Raw genomic sequence first — 21,682 nt, forward strand, 5'->3', positions numbered from 1 at the left:
ATTCATTTGAACCAAAAAGCAATACAATAAACGGAAGGAGCCTTCACAGTATTTAACTTCAGATCGATAGAGTTTGGGCAACAGAAGGAGTGAATAAGGGACACAGAAGACTGAAAGTGTAGACAAAGAAAGAGAGGGCAGACATGGTGAGATGGTATGCAAAAACAGTGTGACAGAAAAAGAGAAGGGTGGAAAGGCAAGAGGGACAGAGAGACGATAGACACAGAGAGCAGACGGAGGGGAAAAGCAAGAGAGAGCAAAGAGAAAAGACAGGAAAGAGGGTGGTATTAGATGGGTTTACCAGATGTCCGCTAAGCGGTGTTTGGGTATGTGTTTTTTTGGGAGGAGAGGAGGTTGCTGGCTGACCTCTGGGGCCACATAGGGTGATTCATGCAACAGCTCCAGACAAGAAAAGCAGGAGCAGGGGGGGCAACAGTTGTTCTCAATTATTTACAATTTAGTTGGAGGGCCGGTGCTGACTCCAAACAGCTGGAACAGCAAATATGGCAGGGTGACTCTGCAAAAAGCTCTAAATACAGACTGTGTGGAACGAGAGGAGAGAGAGAGAGAGACAAAGAGAAACTCACTGACACACTCACAAACACACGCACAGACACACACTCACAAACACACGCACAGACACACACTCACACACACACACACACACACAGACACACACTCACAAACACACGCACAGACACACACACACACGTACGTCTCAACATAAACATAACACTCCAGTTTTAAAGTACAGATGGACAAAACATATTAAGACACAGAACAAATGAGACTGGCGTAGAGCCCAATGTGAGATTATAACGGAGCAGACTGAGAGCGTACCGGTTTGCAGCCATGGTCCTGTGTGCCTTCAATCTTCTGAGCCTGCTTCTTACAGATGGAAGGCAGGGACAGATTACAGGGACTGTCGTTCCAGCGCCCGTCCTGGACACAGAGAGATTAAACAGCGTAAGTACTTCTGATGACCAAAGCAGGCCATTCATACCATCAAAGTGAACACACAATAGCGCATTAGCCTATTCTAATGCAAAAAGGTACGATAATCTCAAAATACAGGGAAGCAGAGCTCTTTGATGTACGCTGCCAAAAAAAAGACCCAAAACCCACCACAAAACATCCAGAAAATATCTGGCGTGCATTTATCAGGTTTTGGATGTTTTTGGGAATGGGAACTTATCTGTACAATATCCACCCACTGTTTGTCCTGACCCCGTCATGTTTACAAAACAAAAGGTTCCATGTTAATGCTAAAACAATGACTTCAGTTATTTAACTCATTCCTTACTGAATTAAATTGCAGATGTAATTATTTCAAAAATACATATATAATTTTTTTTTTTTTTTTTACTTTTTGTTGACAAGCTGTAATCTTAGTGACTGCCTTTACACACCGCATATCTTTCAGAGATTTACAGTCCCTAAGGCTGTTCTGTTAATTAATACATAGTTCTGGTAACAGTGCCTGTTTCTGGTAATTATATGTTACAGTTTCAAATGGTTTCAAATATGCACTACATTTTTTGTTTTGTTTTTTTTAAGAAAAAATATATTTAAAACTAGGCTGCAAATCATTTTCAGGAACTGTTAAGAGCCTTACCCTTCTTTTCCTGGTATGAAATCTAATTCATAATAAAATCTTTTTTTTTTGGATACAATGAAAAAACATCATTCACTTACTTATTTAAGAGAAATGGGAAATAACTCACTGACACTGAAAAAACACCTCCATTTTAAAATGGAACATGATACAAATATCACATTAAATATCAAATGTGCAAGATAAATCTTCTCACACAACACTCAAGTAGGACATCATGTTCTTGTTAAGAACTGCCAAGACATCAATATCAAATAATGAAATATACTTATGGTAAATAATATACTTGTGGTAAACTTAATGAGAGATTTATTGCATACACCATGCATACAACCATTTCCTAAAATAGAGTGAAGCCAAAGCTCTGACTCTTACTCAGAATGAGGAAGAAGCTGGGACATGCCATTCTATTCCAGCATTCCAAATTTACTCCAACATAACTTTTCAATTTGCCTAGCAACTGTGGAATCTTGCCAAACATTCTGTCTGTATAGGAAGTTTCATACTGGTGGATTTTACATTCGTGGAATATCCAAGCTTGGAAGAAGAGGACAGAAATGTGTGGAAGTGCAACAGATGGCTAGCAGGCCCCGCTCACCGGACCCCAGAGCGTAACACAATCCTCCTGGGTGTTGCGGAAGTTATTGGGCTCAAACGGGTGCCAGTAGGTGAAGATGACGGGGGTGCGGTCTGACCACTCGAAGTTCATCTGCATCTTGGTGTCGTGGAGCCCGATCCACAGCTCATCCACGTCTGAGATACGGGAAAAGAGCACACAATCCGATGGAATATTCTGAGTATGCTGTGAAAGGCTGGCAAGACTGGTACGTCATTAACATAGCGGAATGGGAGACTGTATAAAATATTGATTAGATTGTACATTATATCTTATATTCCCAAAAAAATAAACTGGTAGGCTTCACCATTGTATTGTAAAATGGCAAAGGAACACTGGGACATACATTCACTATTTCTGTAAATGCACTTTAAGTGGATCTCAAAGTCCTGGAATAATATCCTGTCAATTTTAATTGTAAAATAACAACAAAACCAGGTCTGCTCATAATCGATTTAAATGAAGTGTCCCGTTGCTAATACTTTCAACTGTAGAAGTTGCTTAACGGGAAGGGAATTAAAGGGAAGACACCCACTGCCATACAGTGGTACAAAGAAACTTGCAATGTTCTCCCTATGTAGAGATTAAATGCAGTTGCAAATGATGGGGAAGGTGTGTCTGAAACTGAAAACACCAGCACTCAACATATTTTAGAGTGTTTTAGAGATCTAATTAAGGGATTAACGGTCTTGAGTGGACAGACCCTGAAAAACGTCAAAAACTAGCATAGAGGTCACTGATAGGGGTGCACATGTCGATGTTGTATGTTCACATCATTGCGCCTTAAACTACGGGTTGATGGCGGGATGAAGATCAATTCAGCCACTTCAACAGCTACCTGTGCGCCGTTGCTTTTGGTAGACTGGAGGCGCTCGTGAGACCACGCAGACCTGTAACCACGCATTAAAGAGCTAAACTGTCTTTCACCATTGAGTTCGATTAAGACTCTTTCTTTCCTGAACACAACTGGAAGCAACAGGCAGCGAACAGAATTTTGATTAAAGGAGAGAAACAGAAGCATTCTTCATGGTGCATAATGTATATCTGTCTTGTCAACAGCATTCTTGAAAATCAAGGAAATGTGTTGGGGGGGGAAAAAGAAGAATGAGGCTGGGACTGGGGGAGTGGCAACGGGGGGGGGGACACGGGGGAAGGGGAGCAGACCAGGGCCAAGCAGTCCTCCCCTCACCTTTCTTCAGGTTGCGGATGACGAACTCCAGCTCGGGCAGCGTGTGGATGCTGATCAGGTTGGCGTCCGTCCTCTGGCAGGTCTTCTGGGCCTCCTCCCAGTCCTTCTTCTCCGCCGTCAGCCTGTAGCAGCCCGTCTGGAAGGCCTGCCACCCCACGTCACACTCCCTACGGACGTCGTCCGACCACGAGTCTGTCACAGGAAGAGAGGCGCGGGGACAGCGCAAGAAGGGGAAGTAAGGTTAGAACACCAAAACTCAGAAAGCCCAAGGATATAGAGCGAGGCAAAAGAGCGAGAGAGGGAAGTTTAGGGGAGGAGAAAGGGGAGCAGAGGCGGAGAGGTGCCCCATCACTTTAGGTTGCACCTGTAAATACTCTATGTCCTCGTACGTTTCGACACCGCCCGCCCCAGGCCACAGGTACGGGGCCATCAGACAGACAGGGGCTTACCGGTGCTGAAAGGGTCCAGCGTGGCATTGGGCCTCTTCTTGCAGACGTAGGGCATGGCCGCGCCGCACTCGCGGTTCTGCCAGCGGCCGGACGTCTCGGTGCGGATCACCGCGCAGTTCTCCTCCTCGCTGTGGTTCGGCTGATCTGCAGCAGGGACATGGGGCAGACTTAAGAACCTCTTTTATTGAGACTATCCCCAGCCTTCCATAGGAAAAGGATAAGCCGTTCTCAGAACAATAAGGCTGGCAAAATGCCAACACTGCAGCAATGGAATTTCTCATAGCATACCATTTACAGGACTAACGTAAAAGAAGAGTTCAACCGAAATTTGAGAACATAAAACGGCAATAAACACATTAAATTAGCAGTGCTAGCATTTTTCTTCTTCGTCTTCATCTTACTATTGCTATTATTAGTGAAACACAATTTTGTTCTCAAGTGGCATTGCACAGTAATGTGTCATTCATTTCATGCCCGCTTTCTCTTGATCTGGAACAGTCCTACCATCACTGCTCTGACGTTACAGGTACATTTTTCTGGACAAAAATAAACATTCAAGCTTATAAACTGGTACAGCTCATTTTCACTATAAATACACTGCAGTGAAAATAACTAGTGTTGCTGTATATTACTTCACTCCTCCGCTTGCATGTTCAGGCTAATTATGAACAGTCATTTTGGCTCAAATGAGAGCTCAAATGCTGAGGAGAGCATGCATTTATTTAAATGTCTCTAAACTTAAGGTCTCTTGGATAAGAAAAGAAGGAAAATACAGGAGGTCCTACAAACTTCTGGTCTCATTTATTAGTAATGTTGTTTCTCTAATTAAATACTGCTGCCATGCAAGACAAATTGTGACTTTCAAGAATAAGGTTACACCCGAATGGATCATTATTGCATCCATTTGTAAAATAATACACAGCATCATTTTGCTTTGTCTTATTAATGTATGAAAGCCAGAGTTTTGGTTAGATTTTACAGTCAGTGTATTACAAAGATGTGATGAGGGATGAGCTTTTTAGAAGTTTTTATAGTTTTTCTGGGCCTGGTTACTAGCGACACCATTTTTACTGTTGCTTGTCATCGCTGATATGCCGAAGGTCTTTGTTGAAGCTCCACGATGGCTTAATTCACGCATCTGGCACACTGTCACTTTGTTTTAAGGCACAATGCAGCATTTTCTCTTCTCTATGACAGTGTTGTATTAGCTCACTAAGGCAAATTTAAAAATACAGAAGGAAACTGTTCTGAGGACGGTCACATGGCCCATAAATCTAAAGCATGTTCTCTCAGGCCAGTGGCTTGCACCACGGTCCTCAATTGAATCTTTACAATGTCAGTCCAAACTGACCAACTGGGCGATGCAAAACTGGCCATACAGTAACTTCAGATGAAAAAGGACTGACTGCCCTTTGGGTCCTGCAGTCTGCTTGACCGACCAGACCAAGTTATACAGCGCTCGGATGCGCCAACCGCAAATAACACTGCATGCGTTTCGTCGAAAACTGGTGTTAATCGCTAGCTCCAACAAACTCATAGAGGATGCTCCACTGACAGGACAGGCCTACAAATATGAATTCCTGATTGGCAACAGGACAATTCCAGAATCTTACCAAACAAAGCCACAAAAATACGCTCTCCCACACTACATACAGCTATCAAGCAGTTCAGATATTTTTGCAGAAGCTGTGTGAAAGGGGTAATGGTGTCGAAGAAGTCCTAGCTTAAAGGTCTGATGGGAGGAGCTTAGCCCTTACCTGACTCCCAGTGCAGGAACTTCAGAGGCGAGTTATCCGCCCACTGCCAGCCCCCGTTCATGTCCAAGTCATTCAGGCCCATCCACAGTGAAGCACTGTACCCAGTTAAGAGACCTGCACACACAGAAAAACAGCTTTCAGATCCATTCAGGCTTTGCCAAGATATGTCAAAACGAGACGAACAGCTACTATTTGTGACTGTTCATCTTTATTCATATTGGTCCAAGATAAAATGAAAAACGAAAGCACAGGAATTGTTTCATTAACAATTGCCCCTGAAGGGCACCAGAAAGAATGCGCTCGGCTGTGTCCATAAATGTCTGTCTGCACACGTCTTTGCGCATTTGCATGCGTCTAAGTGTGTCAGTTAATATCTGTGCATGCCCTTACATAACCGCGCATGCCCTTACACATCTGTGCATGACTGCTCCCCTCTGCCCTCTCACCGTTTATGTAGGTCTGCTCGTGCAGCTCTGTGATGCTGAGCAGGTCTGCCCCCTGCTGCTGGCAGCTGACACGCGCCTCGTTCCAGGACAACGTGGACTGGAAATTGAACTGGTAGCAGTTTTTGGTCAGCGGGTCAATGTCCCAAAAGGTCTCGCAGCCATCACCTGAGAGGAAAAAAATGAAAGAGAGAGAGAGAGAGAGAGAGAGAGAGATGGAATAAAAGAGGATAGAAACGTGAGGAATGAACACAGATGTACTGAATTAAATTTTTCTGGAAGTCCCAAAAAAAAAAGAGATAAATAACCACACTCCATCTAATATTTTTCATAAAGAGTAAGTTTATTGGAGGAGTGCATCACTCCATTAATTTTGCTTATGAAAATATGCTATACATTAAAGGACAGTCCATCCCGGTACCACAAGTGGACTCACTCTTGATAGGACAGAAGCCCCAGCGCTCGTCCTGGGTATAATCGTAGGTGGTGGCGCACCACAGGTGCCCATCCTCACGCCCAATGCCCGTGCAGCTGTGGAACCACTGGCCATCGTAGAGGAAGGGGAAGTTGCAGGGGCGGCCATGTGAGTTACCTTGGATAGTGTAAATGTCTGGAGGCAAGAGAACATTTTCAGTCCCAGAATGCTCTTGTGGCATAAGCTAAAGTTCTATTTCACAAGGAGGTGAATATAATCCCCCTTCAAGCTCACTTCTTAAAATTCCTAATCAATTGCCTGTCAAAGGTTGATGTTAACTTTTCCTCTGTACAAGTTTTTCCTAACATATAGCAAGAATGGCTAGACAAAAGTTACAGTTTTTTTATCTGGCCACAGTCACATCCAAAACAAACATTTTACCCTCTTTAACTTTCAAGAAAGTTCTAGTTTGGAGGAAATTAGCTTTGGGGCATTTTTCTTGGACTTGAAAGAACTTTTATTTTGAATAACCGTGAGCCTAATCTCCACACCTGGGCGCTATGCCCATGGGATTGCCAGAGTCGCTGCTGCATTCCATGAGACTGCAGAAGGGGAAGAGAAGACTAGAGGGGATGTAAACACTACTCATCACCCTTGAAAAATGGAAAAATTCGCTTTTTCCACAGCTCACAGAATCCGTTGAAAACGGGAGGGAGGAGAACCAGGAAAAACTGAAATGGCATGTGGTTACAGAGAATTCCCAACATGGCTTGCGATCTCAAGGCTCTTGTAAAGCTATGGCATTTATAAATTATATCAATGTCATTTATCATTGAAGCCTCCACGAGAAAACAGAAAGCTTCATGGGGAGGAAGTCATAAAAAATATCTTATTGCTCATGACAATAAAGCAAAAAACAGATTTTTTTCCCTTAAAGAGGAGGACTAGGAAAGTGGGGGAAAAAGAGACAGGGAGTCATTTTTTTCCACAAGATGTCTGGTTTTCATTTTGGTTCATTCACGGTAAAACTTGAAGTAGTTCACTTTAAGCGCTGCCAAATGGCTTGCATGCAAGACACCTTAGATTAGAGTCACACTCTGATCTGACATTGCACAGATATCCTTCCAGGACTGAACTGAATGTAATGGAGCCGTTTTAAATGTTGAAGCTGAGGAGTGCCGACACACATACGTTTAAACAGTTAATAAAAATATAAGGTTTCCAGTACTGTCCTACTACTGTACCTACAAGATGTGCGAACAGAAAGACAGCCATCTGTAACCATGAAAACTGTCCTTCTCCAACACCGACATGCATTTATCAAGGGTGCTTCATGTCTGTCTGCCAATTTCACCCTCATTAAAAGCCAAGTCTCACAGATACTCCGGCGGCGCTCTCGGCCTTACCGCGGTGCGACTTGGCGCACAGGTTCTGCTCCTCGCCGTGCAGTGCCCAGCCCTGCCTCTCGGCGGGCGCCGGCTGGGTGGGCTCCGGGGTGGCGGTGGCGGCGGCGGCGGCGGCGGCGGTGGCGGGGGCCTGGGGCGACGGCACGTAGTGGTCGAGGATCTCCAGCACCTGCTTGCAGTTCCAGCTCCAGCGCTCGCGGTCGCAGCGGTACGTGCCCAGCACCAGCTCGCTGCTGTTGCCGGCGACCAGGCCCAGGCACAGCGAGGACCCCACGTTGTACAGCCGCCGGCGGGACACCCACTTCCACTGCTGGCCGCTCCCCTCGCAGTCCGGCGACACGTGCAGGACCGAGTCCCGGAGACCCAGGCAGCCCTGGGTCCCCTTGTGGTAGAAGGCGAAGACGTCCGGGTCATGGGGCTCTGGGCAGAGGAAGCAGAGTCAGCGCGGTCAGGAAGGTCATAAAAGAACAGAGAGCACACGCTGCCAGGTGAGGCCGTCCCAGGGGTATGTTTAGCAGGGTAGAAGTAGAGCATAATGGTTACGGTGAACTCAGCTTGTATGGTTGCGGGTTCAATTCCCAGGTGGGACACTGCCATCTGGCTTTTAAGGTTGTGGGTTCAATTCCCAGATGGAGCACTGCCATTGTATCCTGGAGTAGAGCACTTCATTTAAATTGCTCAAGTAAATATCTAGCGGTATAAATGGATTGTATGTAAAGAATGCAAGCTGTGCAAGTCACTTTGGTAAAGAGCATCTGCTAAATGCCCAAAATGTGAATGTAACTGTAATGGGTTTCTGAGCAAGAGAACGTAATCCATGCCTATATGGTGAATACAAATCTGCATATAATCAGCTGATTGTTCACGCAGAGCATGCCTCTGGAGATTGATGTTTATCACACTAGGCATAAGCAGCAGACATAAAGGCAGACATAAATCTTTATTTAGTCTCAAAAGTAGAACTTACAAACTCATATGAAAACTTTGGATAAGAGTTTACAGGTTCAAGGACAAAGCCAGGAACTCAAGGACAGAGTCTTCCAGGGAAGGGCAACACCAACCTCACACTGGCAAAATATATAGCCTAAAACACAACTTACTCTCTTGCACAAAGTGCCCGAACCATACAATCAGTACACAATGCACACAGATGCCTTATGTTACAAACAAAAACTACAGAATACTCCAGAATGCTGCAAAACATTCCACAAAAATGGTACATACAGCCAGTATTAACTCCTGATGTAAAGATTTTTCTGTGCGTGATCCTGAAGTCAGAATGTGTGAGCAAGAGTGGGCTACAGTTTGAAGCTTTCGTGAAACAACAGAGAAGGTAATGAAGGGTTCAGCAGTACCTGATGCAGTCTAATATAGTTCTAACTGATCGGAAGGGACCTGAACATGTGGAACACTTAATACTATAAGCTGTGCATGTTGCCCTTGATAAAAGTAAAAGTGAGCCAAATGAATGACGAGGTGCACAAGCAGAACAGGTAATCTCTCTGCCCTAGGGATAAGTAATTATTCCCTTTTAAAGTTTCATATGTAATTAACACCGCCAGGCCGGGCTTACTTTCATGCAGGATTGCGTGTATATCCAAACTGATGGGCTCTGTGCAATAGACAACATGTGCATATGATGAGTTGGTAATGCAATACAAAATAAATTAACACAGGCTAAGGAACACTATAGACTAAGTAAGGTAACACAGCAAGCCAAAACTGAACCCATCTCATTACTATTTTGGTCCTAGCTCTGGTCTTGCAATGATTGAAACAGTGCTCACGCAAAGTGGTTTCCTTGAAAGGACTGTTCTCATTAAGTACATGCCTACAGCATGCCTTCTGTTACATATGAAAGCTTGTACTTTTTAAGAGTGTGCAGGTTTAAGAGCGTACACAGACACAAAGCGATCCCACGGTAGAAAACCACAGTCACGGACTGGCGAACAGCCACAAAAGCTGGACCGCTGGAAACCAAACCCAACAGGCTTCCAAAACCAGGGTGGTTTCCCCACCCCAACCCCTCTTTTTCATTTTCTTTTTCATCTTAGGGTGATGGGAGGTTATAGCCAGGGATGTACGAGTAGGCATATAAGTGTGTGTATAAGCATTTTTGTACAAGGAGAGAGAATGAAAGAAAAAACAATAAAGCAGAGGTGTTGCATGAACACTAAAATAAATAGAGGCTTTCCCTACTGAACTCGGGGGTCTGAAAAAAGAACAGCAGAAATAAAGACCTATAGCATTCTTGGTCTCAGGCTCCTTGGTAATGGCAGAAAGTTGGAAGAGGAGAATTACTGGGATCCGGGCTTCAGACAGACCTTCCAGAGAGGGCCTTTATTGAACAGAGATACGGCAAATCACACACACACTGTGACAACTCTTCACTCTCAAGTTTACATTAAGAAAGGTTCTACTGGCTTGTCAGTAGTGTTACTAGGCTACCAAGTCTTGAAAAATGCACAATACTCAAATATGGGGGAGTATTTTAAAGCAGGCATATACAGACATGAAAACCGCATGGTGAAGAGCAACTGAACCAGGGTTTCTTACACGTACGAGCTGCGTTGGCAGTATTTTGAACGGTATAATCATGCTTAATTACCATTTAGCCTAAATCCGTGAATCGTTTGTCACAACCCTATCGTTAAAATTGGAGTTATAAGATAAAAAATGGTCCACTAAAAAAGCTGAAAGCTTGTTTATGACTTGCCAGTGATGCATCACTGGAACATCACTGACATAAGCAAGTATAAGAGAATAAAACATTATGACTACAAATGTTTTTATTAGAAAAGAAAGTCCCTTGATTCTGTGAAACAGTGTCTGAAGCATGGCCCTGTTGGCAAAGAACAGAGAGAACCAGCTGCAAAAGCTCCAAAGAGATCCTTAAACAAATATCAGGCTACAGAGAATATGGCTGCAGTTCTTTAGACTTACTCCTCAATTGCCTACCCTGGATTACTTCAAGTGTGTAACCTGGCTAGTTGGTGCTTGTGCACTCGTTGATCAGCTGACGTGATCAAACTAAAAGAAAGGCTGCACTGTATTTGGAGTCCGCATTGACTCTGTAGTAAACGATGAAGCTTGTGAGCTCATCTCCAGCGAGAGGCCCAAACTGCACGAACTCATCAACAGAGGTCACAAGCGTGTTGTGCACAACATCAGAAGAACATTTAACACACTCCAGGGCATCTGCGTGGGAGACCCATCTGCACAATGAGCGCAATGGTGGCAATGGAGGCACAGCAAAAACACAAGCATCAAAGGCCATCATTCCCCACCCAAAATTGGAATGTGAACAACAAAAAAGATGCTTTAACCACAGTATTCAATTAAGAACGACAAACACAAGTAGTGTCACATATCACAGTCTTAAATGTAATATTTAAACAGCACCAGAGAAAATACAAAACAACTTGCTGAGAAATATTTCTAATGGTTCCTAAATTAGTCTATTGATGTTGCATATTTTATTTACCATTCTAGCCATGGTAGAATCATAGTAGGATAATAGGCTAAGAAAAATGCTATGTGGTTTGTCCGCCACATTTAACTCAGATGTTAGAGATGATAACTTCCCAAAGTTGCCCAAGGTCAGCTTCGGATGACATTGACATCACACACCTTAACACAGAAACAAGCTTTTCAGATGCAGCTAAATCTCAACGAATGCTGAAAAACGGATGAATAATTGTTCTTGACCACAAGGAACTTTAAATTCACTCATGCCACCATCTCCCTCTCACAAAATGTCAAATGTGATCAACATAATTTAGTGGGCCTATCACTTCATTCATCTCCATACGAATGTGGTCACACATCAAAATAGGCTATTTCATTTGGAATTGTGCTTTGTTCTTTTATATTGTTCATTTCTAGTTCTACCAATGAGTATATTGAGTAAGATTCCATTGTTCTTTGGTAAAAATGAAAACAAGAAAATATAACTTGCAAACCACCACAAAATAAAATGCTTCAAAATCAAAATGCAATTTTTAAAGTGCACACCACAAACCGCTTTAACCTGTCGATATATTTACTCCATTCCTACGGCCAGCCATCAGATACGGCAGAGAGATGATGTAATGCAGCCGCGGAACATTCGGTCATACTCCAGTTCCAGTGAGGTGTTTTATACATGGTAAAACTGGGCTTTCTCTCATACATGTCAAATCCCCAAATCCTGGGCAATTTCCCCTCATGATATGCATCACCGCAAAGGATTCAACTGCACGATTCACAGAGAAAATGATTCATTTTAGATCAAACCGTCAGGTAAATGTTTCAATGTCTCCTGAATAGGCCTATATAAAGTCTAATATATTTGGACTTTATTTTATGATGATGATGTAAAGATGATGTTGACGATGATAGTGATGATGATGATATATGTCTAACCAGTGGGCACAATGGCCTTCTATGGCATTTTAGGTGCTGACACTGGATTAAGTTAATCTAATTGGATGTGCAATTTGAGATGTTCTGGATTATGTAATACTGATGCCGATAGGTAGTTTGATTCAGTGTTGATCTACTGATGTTGTTGATGTGTTGGTTGTTGTTGTTAATGATGTTGTGTTGTAATTTATGCTGCTAGAACGCATTTTTTACCTGCTGCCTATCCACACATACCCCCTTCCAAAAAAGGACCACAATGGAAATAAGATATTTGCTTTATTGTGTCTATCCTTGATTTTTTTTTAAAATAATGTGTATGAGAAGCTTGCTTCAGATGCATGTTTTTTCTTTTTAAAAATTATCGAATAAAATCAATCAATCAATCAATTTTCAGAGAAAAATGCTTAAAGAAGGCCAAGTACATTTTTATCACCATTAGAGTGCTTACAGTGTCAGATTACATAAGAAAGCATGAGACAGAAGCTGAATCACTGTTCATTCAAACTTCACACTCAACATACGCCCCCAGCACATCAAGATCTACACTGGCTAGAGAAGATGAATATCAGAGACTAATTAATTCTTACAAGACTAAGCGCACACTGGAGTGTGTCCTGTCCTGATTCTCCCTGATTCTACACTGAGAGGCCCAAATACACATTCAGAAAGGTAATTGAGTGGGTTTTTTTGTTCTCATTTTTAGGACCCAGGTAAAAATGACAGTTCAGGTCAAACTTTGTCCACCGCTTACCCGGCAAAACACAACATAATGGCAATAATGGAAAAGGTAGTTTAAGATTAGGAAAGCCATTTTAATGTCTTTTTAAATCCAATCTCCTCATGTTGGTTTTACATTTATGCTCTCTAGATTTACATGAAGTGATAGTTTACTTTCTGGGGTTTTAAAAAGTATAAAATTATATGGCGCAGACAGTTTTATTTTATTGAGAAAGAAATTTATAGAAGTTACTGACCACCTTCTGGCTTTACAACGGCTGGTAGAAGGACAATCACAGGTTTGTGGTTTAAAGCAAAAAAAAAAAAAAAAAAAAAACACAACACACACAAACACACAAACGTCAAACGCCAAAGCAGCTCAGACAGGAATTGCATGTATGTTTGTGACCCTATTAATCTTTAGATAAGACTTGATGTTTAATCTTATTTTCAGGTGCAACTTTTTCCAAACCAAAAATAAAAAGGTTTCGGCTGCCACACTCAACCTGAGACCTCTGTGCTGAAGATAATAAGTACTGCCACCATATAAAAACTGAGATTAATTTTTTTAAATGTTAATATTGTGAATGAATCTGCCACTAGCTCCAGCCACTGGAAACATAATACAGCTGCACAAGCTGCTTTGGACTCACATTAAGTGTATTTCTTGTTCTGATCACAAACCCTCAAATAACGCTATACCAGCTCCTATGAAACCAGAAACTTTTGCATCTAAAATATCCATAATTGTCCATAAAACCTGTCTGGGACAATCAGAAAAAATACACCAAATCCATTAAAACCCCCCAGAAAGTGAACTATGCCTTTAATAAAACTTTTGAGTGATTCATGATTGCTTCCTTTCGTTTTTGGATAGCAGGGGGTGACAACACTGCATGCACCTTTTCTACCACAGTGTTTAAGTTACACAAAGCTAAAATGACCCCCCTCTTGCCCTTTGATTGGCTCAGCCATTGAATGCTCTTTGCTCATGGCCTGCCAAGATTTCACACTTAGAGTTGGGGGGACAACTCCAGAATGTTTGTTCATGACCAGCAGCAGGCAGATCTCCTGAGCCAGCCATCTCATTGCCAACAGACATCACAAAGTGCAGAGGCTTTTAGATACAAGTATGATTTTTGCTACAGTTTTATTTTTAAAACACTAGAAATAACAATCCACAAAATAACACAGAACTGTGTTTCCATTACAATGTCAAAAAAGTGTTTCAGAAAATTACCCTGTAGACTACGACCAAACTTTGTTTGTGGTAAAAGCTGTTGCAGAGAATAAATTGATCCATGTGATCAAAACAAATCTACTCATTTTCATTAGGCTACATAAAAAGTAATGTTGCATTTACCATACATTGAATTATCATGTGAATATAAGCAATTATCATATATCTTGTTGCCTGGCTGCCTTTTTGTGTACGCAGCTCACTTTACGGAACCATGTCCACTGCTTGTGCAAGCCAAACTTTGACCCACTCAAAAATTCTGCCTGAAGCAGCACCTTTTTCTTGGAATTTGCCTACTCCACCCCAAACAGAGTCTGCAATAAGCACTGGGTTTGCAACTTGTGATTAGTGGGTCATTACAAGTCTCCTTTAATCTGGCTTCCTACATTACCTCCCATCTTTTGTTCTAAAAAGTATAACCTCACTTACATTTGGAAATTACACCTTACCTAGGGCTCAACAAGTAAAGTGTTTATCTTGATAGGCATAGTACAGCACTGGACCTCGTGTCCGTTTTTGCTAATTTAGTTGCTAACCACCCCCTCCCCCCACACTTGTCCAAATATCTATCAAATGTGCTTAGCTGTCTTTGCTTCGAGAGACAAGGGGCAAACCTATGTGCGGTGGTTTTAAAATGTTGCATTTACTTACAAAAACCAAGTGAACCATTCCCTCTTATTAAAGAATGTGAACCAAAAAATGCTGAACAAAAAGTCCTATGAAACTTCATGAGGATAGTGTGGCATGCACAGGGCCTTAAGGACTCTTGCAAACACAGGATCTCATCTTCAGATTCATAGTGAAACATTCAACATACATGCAGCCAAAATCCCTCACTGGCAGGAATCCAAAGTCAAACAATTCTGTAGCCCACCTGCTGAATTCCAGACATGTGGATCTTTCATAAGGTTGTGCAAGACTACCAACCACCAAGACACAGGAACTATTTCACAGAACAAGTGAAAAATGAATTGCACCAACCTTTTTCTGTAAGCTCAAATTTGGCCCTTTAACTGCATGCTCAGCGTTCCTAAGCATACAGCTACCACATTGAGGCTTGTTAAGAAAATGTCTTATTGCAGGTACACCTGCTTTAAAAAGACCTAGACACATACACTCACCAATTAAGTCTGCCTAGAACAATGTGAGCCCCAGAAAGCACATTACTCTGTAATGAAAGTGATGTTTTTACTTGCATAAAAAGTTGTTGGTTCAACCGAAACCTGAACTCTCCCAAAGAATTAAAAGTGAACATTTTGATGAGTGGGTGTTCTGAAATCTCTATTTTGATCTAGCCCTGGGGGTTCGTGTGCAATCCCAAATCCCAGCTCGGCTTGGGAAAACACAGCGGCCCTACTGCAGCTTGGCCCTGGTTTCCCGCTGCAGAGGGATGCTTCAACCTGTAGCCAAGAGCAACAGACGCAAAGGGCCAGGACGCGGCTTCACGGGACCTGGCCACCGCCCACCGCCTCCCCCCCCCTCAGCGCAGGCCTATACTAGGTCATCCAGGTGGTAGCCTGCACCTCCAACAGCAAACAGAGTCCCACAGTTTTGTTTAGCCGAGGGAAGCAAGCAGGGGGCAGTGGGTGGGCCGCACTGGCGATGTAGTACAAGCTGACGGACAGACTGAAAGCGTTCGCCGGCAGGGTTTAACAGGGGATCCCTTTGTCCGGTAAAATGTCAACCAACAAACACACAGGAAATTCCAGGCAGTTATTGTGTTTGCCTCTCGGTGGTTTAGTGCTCCCTTAACGACTGACGGTGGACTCCGGGGTTCACCTCAGAGGAATGTGGGGGAAACTGCGTGTGGGATTTTCGGATTGTTTTTCTGTGGCTACAGTGGGTGGCTCTTCGTGCAGCCGCACTGCTCGCTATGCTCTGATATCTGATACACCCCCCCCCCCCGCCCCGCAAAAGCAGTAATGCCGGGGCAGGGTATTACAGTAGCAAAAGTAGTTAATATTTTTTGGTTCTCAGACTCTTAAAAGAAAGTTTCCAGTACACTGCTTGTGTGTCTTGAAACAGTAGACTTAAAGCCCAGCAAGTGAAAGATGGTGTTAGGTGGGCGGGTGATTTGAAATCCGTGTTGGTGTTTGGACGTACTCTAAACGGCTTTTAAACACCAGAAAAATCTTCAGCTTCACTGCTGGCAAGGAACACCAATTTCATCGTATGATGCCAAAGTTTTAACTGCCAATGGAGACTCACATAGCTCTGAAATATCCTAATGTCCCAACATGCACTACAATGGAACAATTGATCTGTTTTTAACCAAAGCATTTATTTATTTAACTTTTCCTGCCTATTTAAATCAAGCAAGGTTTATCTTATTTGCACATGTAAGCCATTTCCCAGGGTAAAATGAATTCTGAAGAGAAAATGGCATTTCAGTTTTTAGGCAATTCAGCTTAATCAGCATATTCCACACGCTTGGGTGGCTCTGATTGCAAAGCAACTATTACACAATAGCTTCATGTACAGGTAACTGCCAAAATAAAGGAAACACCAACCATAGCATTTATCACAATGAAGTTCTCTATGAAGTGTTCTTGATGAAACTGTCAGCTGATGCCCTAGATTGACATTTGTTAGCGACTGATTCAGAGTCGCTCATCTGTTTTGTCTTGCATCTTGAACCAATGCATGGACGTCACAGTCGAGGAGTATCTGCTTTCAACACGCTTGATGCCGATCTCTCAGATCTCCATGCCAAGATCACCTTAGCCACTGATCCGGAAGAAATCATCAGCAAGTTCAGCAAGCTTAGTCACTGAAGCTCCTGCCGAACGTGCCCCAACAACCACCCCTCTTTCAAAGTCACTGAGATCTCTTCTAGCTGCGGCAGCAAAAATCAAAGCCTGCCCAGCATTTTTATACGCAATCGTGAACATGCTGGGATGCTAATTGCTTAATGAACTCAGAGAACCACACCTTTGTGGAAGCACCTGGTTTCAATATACTTTGCTTCCCTTACTTATTCAAGTCTTTCCTTTACTTTGGCAGTTCCCTGTATAACTTACACTTGTTCATATAATCAAGGTGTTTATACGCACGGTTGTATACATGCTCTGGAGCTGTTTTCAGCATCTGATTAACCCAACCCTGTTTTATAGCTGGGTGTTTCCATGAATGAATGTTCACTGATCCTGCCAGCGAGAGGGTATCAACCTTTGCGTGGAATAGAAACACTTCAGAGAAACTAGGTGGCAATAGCCTAAGTCATGGACTTTGAAAGAACTTACCTGGAAGAAGATATGGATTCTTTCGAATTGGGAGGCTTAGCATGATGTCATAAACAAATGGGGAACTAACTGGAATGATCCACAAAGATACTGCAACATTTTGTGTAAGATGAGCAACTCTCAGTAACAAGGAAGGACAACCTACTTCATCTACAGTACATTACTTGCTTCACTGCCTACCTTTGAATCTCTATATTTATGTTGTAAAATAATAGTGCTGACAGTCGCCTGAATGAACTGCAACACAAACAATTTATCATTGCAACCACACGATGCATTAAGACCACTGTACCAAAACATTCAGCTCAAAATTACCTTAAAATAATAGTTTACTTAACTGAGGTTTTTAAAAAATATTATTTCAGGTTCACTGTATGTTTTCCATTGCCCCACACAGGGTATGCTACTTCAAGTTTCTTTCTTGCTTTAGCCTGCCAACCCGGTGAGTATCTAAAATATACTTTGTTGTAATAAAAAGATGTCTGGACCACTTGGAGAATACACCTAAACTGATTTTTTATTTATATTTTAATCCCTGAACTAGGTGACACCTTTTAAACACCTCTAAGCAACATAATAAGCAGACAAAGAAATGGAACTGGGAATCCTTAACTTAGTAGCTGTGCTATTGGATGTAAAAGCAGTACACACAACATAATGGGCTTTGTGATCAATACCTCAGTCTATTAATTCCACTCAACCAGCAGCTGAAATCCAGTAAGCATGGGTATTATTCAGTTAACTCTTAGTTTGTTGCGTGAATTTAGTGTGCCAGTACGAGTTAACATACAGCCATTAGCCTATCTCCAACAAAAATAAAACAAGCTCATTATTTCATGCCTCCATTCACCCACTCTCTCCTCCTAAAATTTTCCTTTTTAGCTTACACTTCTTTCATTAAAAGAGCACATTCATATGAATTTGTGACTGAAAAAAATCTACAGAGGGAGAACTGAACAAGAACTTAATGTCCATGGTGTTTCTTCATCTCAGATAGAAAGCAGTGACTAATTGCCTGTAGGAAGTGAATTCTATTGTGAAACAGAAGGACAGAGGTGGTTGTTCTGAAATCGGACCATATATGAGACAGGCACATTCTATTTGTGTTTAAACCCAATCACAGTCCTGGTAAGGGAACAACCCTGACAGAAACGCGGGCTTAAGGAAAATCACTGATTTTCAAATCAAAGGAGCACTCTGCAGGGCTCCGCGTCTGTGCTGCTGGCATTGGCGCTTCATGAAGGCCAATGGCAAAACTAAAACAACCTATCTCGTGATGACCACTACCTCCAGCCTGTACATCTTAGCTACTAGCCTACATCTTTCAATAACAGCCTACAAAAGCCGTGAAGCCAAAAGCAACGTTTTGCGTGGTCGCTTAATGATTTATGATTTTTTAAATGCTAGCCTACATTCTCTGTAGGCTACTCATTCGAATGCTTTAGACAACGAGTTAGTATATTAGGCAAACATTTTGCAGCTGGGACGTAAATAGAAACCTATGGTGTTAAGAAAATTAATTATAGTTCCTTGATCATAAGGGTATCCAAAATGAACAGATACAGCAACCAAACAATGCTGCCGTAGATCGTAGCTACAACGGTTACAGCGGTGGCGAAGCGGATGGAAAAACACCACTGACTAAAGCAGCACAGATGACACAAGTTAGCAGGGTACGTACAGTAACACAATAGCGAAGCGCTGGCACAGCTGCATGCCAAATGGCGCTTCTTGTCTCCAGCACACAGAAAACAATATTTTTTAGACTTTTATACTAGCCTATATATTGCTAAAAATTATCCATTAATGCGCAGGAGAGATGATGTCTGGACTTTCCGGAGGACAAACTTTGCAGCAACATGAAAAGAACTCCCCTCCCCCTTTCAAAAACTCGACTCTATCTCCGGTCCCCACATCTGGTTTCGCTCAGATTTTGGACTTTCGTGGCATTCCACCGCATCAAGATAATCCAGATGCAAAACCTGCTCACATAATTCCACTAACTTTACGCCGTTTCGGCATTTCAAGAAGGCACAAAATTAATTTCACACAGAAATCCCGGGATATAGGCTAATCCAAAACTCCAGAATGAGCGTGAACTAACTTGTGAAAAGCCGTGAGCAATTCTTAATAAAACTGTAGCCTAGCTACTGCCTACCTGAAACGGCCGTCCTCAGTTCCAGACTAAGGATAAATAGATATAAAGTGCATTTGTACAAGTGGAAGCAGCTTGTCCATGGAGACGAATGGTTGTGATGGTATCCGCGTTGCATGCCCGCAGTTGTTGCGAGGAGGTGAGAAGTCGGGCGAGAGTGACGAAGTAACTATTCTTCAGTGTGGATGGATGAAGTGCCGAGAGACTCGGTAAGCAAGGCAGAGCGGAGCTTCGTGGATGGTGTCTCCGTGCGCGTCAGTTAATGAGCCCAAAAGTGAATGAGAGCAGCAGACATTGCGTCACCACATACTCTGCCGATCAGAGAAAAGAGGAGGCAGACCTTTGGGTGAGAATGTTCGTGTAACTCCAATTCAAGGACACGAAAAACACTATTTTACTCTATTTTTAGGCATCTTCAATAAGGGGAGAGTATACCTGATTCGAGACTATTGAATATACATGTTTATACAAGAAATTGACCTAAGAGCACATACCAGTTATATCTGTGCGTGCTGTGTTCATGTTACCTATATTTATTATAAAACTTCCCAGATTTTGGATGAGGCTGAGATAATTTACTCCCAAAGATCTCCAGAGGTATGTCTTTTCTATACCTCCTATATGTCACCGTTTAAATTAAATACTAAATTATCAGCAGTGTGAGATATATGCCTCACATGCTGTTTCTGGTGTTTACAGTTGGCCTGAGAAGCCCTTAAACCCTGCTTACATGGTTTATTAAAAGTGACTAATCATTTCACATGTATTACCTATACCTGGATAGCATTAAAGGTATCACTTGCAAATGATTGCTTGCTTTATGTTGAAATTCATGCTCAAAACATTTTCAGATGGCTTAATTTTGGTAATATACAGAAAGTATGAAGTTCACACTCCTTGAAGTTTTTCACATTTTGTGCTAGTGCTCCCTTCAGTATTCATCCCCTTCACCAACACAATTCAATCAATATTTTTATGGTAAATTATTTTTTGTTGTTGTTGCAGAAATAAGACATTTCCAATTCATAAAAGTATGATGCCACCACCACCATACATGATAGTGCTGTTGTTGATCTCTGGACGATTTCTCCTATTTTATCAAATGAACTCTGCAACACTGTCAATGTTGTAGCTGGCCTCTTGGTCATTTCTCTGACAATTGCCCTTCTCATTCAGTTGCTAAATTTTGCAGGATAGCCTGATCTTGGTAGGATCCGTGGTGTGCCATATTTTCCCGTTTTCATGATTAGGAAGATTCAAAGCTTTACCAGTCTGCTTATAGCCTTTTTTTCTTCTTTTTTTTGCTTCCTAACAGCTCAACCTTAAAGTTCCACTGGCAGTTCCTTGGTCTTCATGACAGCACGACTGATCTGTGGTTTCATTTGTGAGGTCTCAGAAAGTCGGTGATATTTTTTTCAGCAATCATGCAGTGGAACACAGGTAGATTCCAAATCAGTACAGATGGACGTCGTCAATGTATTTAGTGTAATCTCTCAAGAAAATTGAACACACCTGGCCAAATTTAGGTTGTTAATGTGAAGGGGGCGAATACTTATCAATTAAGTAATTTTCAGGTTTTTATCTTTAACATAATTCTGAAGAATTGAATTTCATTCTGATATTATGTAGAGGTACTAGAGTAGAAAAAAGTGCAATTTAAATATATTTTAGTTTGACTTCTCAACACAACAAAATGAGAATAGGCACATATGATATAGGCAGAGGATGTATAGTTGGTTGAGTCTGAAAGTCCCATTGAATATAATCTTTTTTGTAAGATGTGCCTTGTGTCTTGGCCCTATGCAGTGCCTTCAATTGTGTTGACACAGTGGAATAGCAGAACACAAAGAATGTATTGCTTAATTGTTTCATAGGGAAGTGCATCAGGATCTGAGCAGCCCTCATGTTTCACACCAGACCTGGGTCAAATACATATTTGTTTCGGATTCAAATACTTTTCTGCGCTCTGTTGATCTTGCCTGGTAAAACTGAGCCTGCCAATAGGACCAGAAGGTGGGGTTTACACTTTCTGAG

At 42.2% G+C, this 21,682-nt stretch overlaps 1 protein-coding gene across 2 annotated transcripts in view; it reads right to left on the minus strand.

The window, feature by feature from the left end:
* The window catches only part of LOC118221533 (C-type mannose receptor 2-like), a 38,701-nt gene extending 18,745 nt beyond the window's left edge, over window positions 1–19,956 (minus strand). For both annotated transcript variants that reach the window (XM_035406677.1, XM_035406676.1), the window contains exons 1-9: window positions 19,652–19,956; window positions 7,891–8,310; window positions 6,506–6,679; window positions 6,073–6,237; window positions 5,627–5,740; window positions 3,870–4,013; window positions 3,421–3,612; window positions 2,214–2,368; window positions 841–942 (exon numbers count right to left, since the gene is read on the minus strand). In XM_035406677.1, coding sequence (XP_035262568.1) covers window positions 841–942; window positions 2,214–2,368; window positions 3,421–3,612; window positions 3,870–4,013; window positions 5,627–5,740; window positions 6,073–6,237; window positions 6,506–6,679; window positions 7,891–8,310; window positions 19,652–19,766 — 1,581 coding nt within the window. In that variant the 5' untranslated portion in view covers window positions 19,767–19,956. The remainder of the gene's footprint in view (window positions 1–840; window positions 943–2,213; window positions 2,369–3,420; window positions 3,613–3,869; window positions 4,014–5,626; window positions 5,741–6,072; window positions 6,238–6,505; window positions 6,680–7,890; window positions 8,311–19,651) is intronic.
* Window positions 19,957–21,682: the final 1,726 nt, after the last annotated feature.

This window comes from Anguilla anguilla, chromosome 2 (assembly GCF_013347855.1).
Source record: "Anguilla anguilla isolate fAngAng1 chromosome 2, fAngAng1.pri, whole genome shotgun sequence".
NCBI classification, from domain to species: Eukaryota; Metazoa; Chordata; class Actinopteri; order Anguilliformes; family Anguillidae; genus Anguilla; species Anguilla anguilla.